We start from the raw sequence: 6,000 nt of genomic DNA on the forward strand, positions 1-6,000 counted from the left end.
GTCAAGCTGACATTCTCACATTTGCCCGCCCGGTGACTTATCCATTTCTGCCATTGAATGATGCATTCACGATCTACAGTGAGGAAGTAGCTGTGCTCTTATTACACAAATTTATACTTCTGAAGAGGAGCTTTATCTGCGACGCCGGAACAGAGACACGTTGAATGAGTCACTCTTTCATTGAACACGAGCCTGATGAAAGAGAACTGTAGGATGTTATGTACCTTGGCTCCTTCACTGGCAGGAGACACACGCACGCACACGCGCGCGCACACTCTTCCTTGTTCTCAAGGACTCTGTCTGGCAGATGGAGGCGTCTTTCTGTCGACAGAAGATTTCCAACCTTGAAAAAGCCACCACTCCTCAGTTTAATGAAGGCAAGCCACAACAGTGGTGTAGTAATGACTGGATTGTGTACAACATCACCCACCCCCCTCCCCCTCATCGAAGGAGCCCTTTGTATTCACCGCAGGCGCTGCTTCTCCCACCGCAGAGCAAGGGAGGGGAGAGAAAACAAGCGCGCCTCTCCAATGCTAACTCAATAATGACTTCCCACGGGGGAGAAGAGAATATTGTGCCGTCTTTGAACTGGCAGTGCTGCAGGACACTCCACGGTCCCAGATCCACTGCAGGAAGTTCTCACAGGAATTTTAAAGAGAGAGCCAGGTCTCTACGCACGCACATCACATCATCTTCTTCATCGTCATCATAATCAGTAGCTTACATTAAGGATTTGGTGTCATTTTACTAAATTGTCAGAGCAGTGTTTCACAGTGGGTTGTTCATAGTGGGGGGTGGGGTGGGCGGGTGGTTCAAGAATTCAGGGTCATTGTTCATGTTGTGCCTGTTTCCTTTTCTTTTCCCCCAGGGGAACCCCATCCATCCCCCCCACCCTCTCGTTTTCCTTTCACATTTTTTTCCTAGCTTATCCGGAGAATGAGAGTTTTTTTGGATTCAGCACAATCTATGCGATCTGTTTACACAGTCCCTCCTGAGGTCTTAAATGAACATACAGCCCCTCTCCGTTACTGACTACATTAAATGCTTTTTCCTCCCCAGAGTGGGGGAGCTCGTTAGGGCTGTGCGGTACTAAGGAGCCATCTTGGTGCTCAGCGCGGTGGGTTAATTGGGCCAGCGAGAGTGGCAGGAACGCTCCTCTACGAGTAGCAAGGAAGTGAATGGTGGAAGGCGAGCCCCTCCCCCCCCCACACCCGCTACACTACCTCGACCGTCCTCGCACCTTACACATTAATGGATGTGGGCTGAGCCATGCAATGCGTGCATGAGACCTGGCATATAGAGGTCTCCCCCTAAAAGTCCATGGTAATAATAGGGCTGCTCGCTAACCTTAACTTCACCTACCAGGACGGATAGCAACGGCTCAAATTGTAAGCATCATCTAACAATAATAATGTTCAATATTATTATTGAACAATAATTTTCCAGCAAGGCCCTTATTATAAACCATTCATTTTTGGGAGGGGGGCCTTATAAAAGGGCAATCAATAAAAGAATAAGTTCTGCTTCGATAAAACGTAAGCTCCTGCAACGGCCACATTTAATGAACTGCTTTGTGAGTGTATTTTATCTTAATATCTTGTGGAAGGGGAGAAATATAGCTTCAGGGTGTTTTTTGGTCCAGACTTATATTGACGGCACTGCAGTCGTGCATTTTAAACCACCGTAGGCCATTCAAGGTTGTCTCGACTTCTCATCCCCAGGATTTATTCTTGTTTGGGTCTTTCACTCAACTGCGCCGTGATTGTTGGACGAAGCTGACAACGGAAATGTTGAAAGCACTAGATCATCCCAGACTTGACTGTTTAAAATTCATATTGCGCTTGCAACATTCCCTGACGTGCGGCATCCACAGAATGCCAAGAAAACCTCACTGAAAAGGAGATTCTGATACTTGCCGGCCGCTCAAGAAGCTCCCCGGCAGTCCTTAAATGGCATTATGACAATCATTACAATGACAATCATGTACAGTATGAAAGACTCAGACATCCACAGTCATCAGAGCCATCAGAGCCCGCCGCCTTCCACCAGCCACACTGCGCTCGGTCTAGCAGCAGCCGATTTAGTTTAGCCTCTCAGGGCTCGTGCGCGTGCGCATGCACGGAGCCCTGCACGTCTCTGTAATCCTCTCAGTCTCTTATCACCTCTCGCAGTGAGAGCAGCAGTGGGGGGAGGAGAAGAGCGATGCCCGAGTTATCTGCTGAGCGCATCTCCCTACATCATTAAACATCTATATTTCCATATTTCATTGAGCTCCCCCTCCCAAACGCCTCTGAAAAAGGCAGTCTACTTAGTATTCAGATGAGAATGGGATTAAGGGTAATGGGTATTAGATTCGTAGATGGTTATCCCGTGGCTATGTCTTTAGCGCGGCGTGCAGTCGGTCAATTTGGCTCCACTGTCTCACATGCAGCCACGCTGATGAAGTTGTACTCAATGACATCTCCTCTCCTATTTCTGTTATCCACACTGTACAAAATATAGTTTTAAAAGGGAGGGGGGGGGGGGGGGGGCAGTGGTTAGGGTGAAACATCAGCTTCATTTTACCCGCAACTTTATCTCTCTCCTGTGCCCTGTCTCTCACAGGTCCAGAAAGGTGACAGCCCTGGCCGGTCCTTTGCGGAAAACCTCCCAGTGTAAAAAAGACTTGGGTCTGGAGCTGGACGAGCTGGAGCAAGCAGCAGCCATGGTGGAGAAAGAGAAAGCTGAAGAACAGAGGAGTAGATCCAACGGTCCTCAGACCCTCTCCGGTGACGGCAGCAGCAGCAGCAGTGACTCCAGCAGCTCCAGCAGCTCCAGCAGCAGCAGCAGCAACGACTCGTCCGAGGAGAGCGACGACTCTGAGGCTGACAGGCTAGGCTGTACTCACTCAGCCGAGGGAGGGGGTGAAGGGGGTGGAGGGAGAGGAGGAGAGAAAGCCAAGGCCAGCCCTCCTGCGCTCCAGCCGCGGCCCTTGCACGCCTCCCCCGCTCCCCTCCCCCGGCAGCCACCCCCGACCACTGTAACATCATCAGCAGGGAGGAAACCCGACCCCCTGATACAGGAGCTGGGAGAGCAGGTTGCGGAGGAGCTGTGGATCTCCTCCCGGGCTCAGCCTCAGCCTCGTGCCGGACATACCGGTGACGACCCCGCAACGGAGGCGGAGAGAAGCTGCTCACGGCTCGCCGCCACCAGCAGCAGCAGCAGCAGCGCTGGAACGTTCCTAGAGCTGTGTCCTCGCAGGAACCCTTTGCTTGTTGTCAAAACAGACGAGGATCTTGACGAGGATGACATCATTGGCTAATGGAGCGAACGTGTCATTATGGGACTTTAGAGACACGTTATGCCACGTGTGTATGTGGCAGCTTGTTGAACAGGAGGCTGTGAGCCCAGTGCTGCTGATGATGCATGCAGAGTAGGTATAAAGGTGAGTCCTGTTATCAGCAAGTGTATATTTTACTGTATTTTGGTTCTTTAATGAGTTTCATATATTTTACTGTTTTTTGGTTCTTTAATGAGTTTCATATATTTCTGTTGTTGTCACTACTATACCGTGTCTCTTAGTTCAATTGCGTGTCATTAAAACATTTTTGTGAAATGTTTTTTTTTAACATAAAGGAAAGTTATTTTGTACAGAACTTATGAATAGCATCATTAAAATGGACTTAAATTGTCTTATCAGCAAGCTGTACCACGTCTTTGCTAACATAGAATTTATCAAATGCATTTACATAAAAACATAAACATTTTCTCAATGTCATGACTGACTTAATGTACTCTACTTTCGTCCTACACACATTGTCATTATAGCTGAAAAGCTTTTTTAAATGTTGCTTAGGGCTTACATTTCTTGATATATTAAAAAAAAAACATATATAAAAAAACATGCTTCTCGATTATTCAATTAATCAAACAAGTAATCGATAGAATAATCTCTATTAAAATAATTGATAGTTGCAGTCCTACTACATAAATGTCTCAATGTCCATTTCAGCGTCACAGGACTGCAGTGTATTAAATCTCTGCATAATTAATGCCCACAGTTTTCACTATTGCCTTGTTGTGTTTTTTGAAAAAGCATTTATATTTTTTTCAAAATCAATTTCCTTCTGGAAACTGTAGGCAAAGCACTCACCAAGCGTCATTGATTGAAGCAGAGAAGACTGTGCCGGCGCTAAAAAGGGGGGTGAGCGGAGTACAGGAGTGATTGATTCATCTGGCATGAATGGAGGCGCGCCGTTGACACAGCTCAATATCATCAGCTGTGTCTAGCAGGCGAGAGAAAACAAACAAGGAAGCACATGTCAGGCAGATAGATGAGGGCTGTGCGCTGGTGCTGCAGCACGGGAGCCGTTTGTTTGAGATAAGAGCGCCCCAGGGCCGAGGCAGCCATGAGATTGGGGGGGTGGGGGAGTTCGGGGTTCAGTAGAGAGCAGGCAAAGGCTATCTGCCACTCAGTCCACCTCCATCCTGGAGACACTTGCATTACAGTTACATTACATGTTTGCATTAGCAATTCCCTATATCTTGTTTAGGGGAAAAATTCCCATAACGTACATAAACCACATTTTTCACTTCCTGAAAGTGGTAAATTAGGCTTGTTAGGTGTAATTGAGGGCAACAAATGACTCGAATGACCTACATTTCGTAGAAGCACAAAAGGTATCAGGGCTTGGGAAGCTCATAACTCAGGTGTAAGTGGGTGAGGGGAGTGATTGATCATGTGTGGCCACAGCATAGGCCCCCATCTTTTCAAGGAGATTTCTCTCCTGTGTGAATGAATGAAGGGATCCGAGGAGCCACTGGTGATGATGGCTTCTTAGCCAGGTGGTCTCTGTGGTATTGTGTTACCGAGATGGATGGCGTGGTTAAGCGCCTCCCAAGCAGAGGCAGCCTCCCAAGAGTGAGCGCCATCATGCCCGTGACTGAGATGAGTTACAATACGAAAGTCGAACCCATTTTAAACTCCCTTTCATTCTGGGGGACACAAGTCCGGGGACTGTTTTGGCCCCGCGGGCACGGTTTCCTCTCCCCACCGGGGTTTCACATTGATTAAGTGACAGTGGGCTCCGTTGCCGTTTTTCATCTTAAAGTGGCCTACGTATTCCCCCATTAGCTCAGCCGTCAAGGCACTCGGCCGAGGGAGTCGCAGCCAAGCTTGGCACTTCAGTCTCTTCTTCTGCAATTAATACTCGTGGAGAGACATTTTTCAACAGACTACAACCCTATTTTAATGAATGTGGTTGATAAATTATGCAAGGCATTAATTAATGGAGCGTGTATGCACTATTTTGACTTGGATTTGACAAATTGGCCCCCCTACTCTAGTAGAGCGTGTGCCTTTTGACCCTCAGAGGTCTGGAAATTGCGGTAATGTGTCCCAGGTCTAATTTGCACCAACCGCCCTCAAAATGCTGCCTAGCCCTCTGCCTTGTTTAATTAGCTTACCGGTGCTTAAAGGTGTAATGGTCGAGGAGTGTGGGAAAGAATGGGATTAGCAACACCATCTGTCTCACCCTGGTGAGAACTTTACCATTATGAGCTGACAAAAGAGTTTGACACCACAGAGGTTAAATAGGTGTGAGGACATGTAGGCCTGTCTGGTACCACCGAGAGGGTCATTGGTAGACTCTTCCATTTATACTTCATTTTGGGTCAATAGCGGAAATAGCAGCTCTACTAGCTTGTAGAGTCAGCTATTTTAGCTGTTTGTGAAATATGTTAATTTAAATTAATTTATTCATTTTACTATGAATGTGGCCTTGCAGCATTCAATGAAGTATCCCGTATTCCCGTAGTGAATGGAAATTTCTGAATTATCTCTCTTTACAGGATAATGTATTATGCTCCCTTGTTTTCATTTCCAATGGAAGGCAGCCGCAAGGATAGTATCATCACTGCCCCCTCTCCCTACAGACAGAGAGAGAGAGCAAGAGAGAGAGAGAGTGAGAACAGGACCTCGTAGTTGATTGTAATAGAAAACTCAATCTCCTCTCCCCTTCC

The 6,000-nt window shown here is 47.3% G+C and overlaps 1 protein-coding gene across 1 annotated transcript in view; it reads left to right on the forward strand.

Moving 5' to 3' along the window:
* The window catches only part of shq1 (SHQ1, H/ACA ribonucleoprotein assembly factor), a 35,954-nt gene extending 32,122 nt beyond the window's left edge, over positions 1 to 3,832 (forward strand). The window contains exon 12 of the mRNA XM_084062562.1: positions 2,605 to 3,832. Within this exon, the coding sequence (XP_083918688.1) occupies positions 2,605 to 3,301 (697 nt within the window). The 3' untranslated portion in view covers positions 3,302 to 3,832. The remainder of the gene's footprint in view (positions 1 to 2,604) is intronic.
* Positions 3,833 to 6,000: the final 2,168 nt, after the last annotated feature.

The sequence above is a fragment of the Gymnoscopelus microlampas genome, assembly GCF_963454915.1.
Source record: "Gymnoscopelus microlampas genome assembly, chromosome: 7".
NCBI lineage: Eukaryota > Metazoa > Chordata > Actinopteri > Myctophiformes > Myctophidae > Gymnoscopelus > Gymnoscopelus microlampas.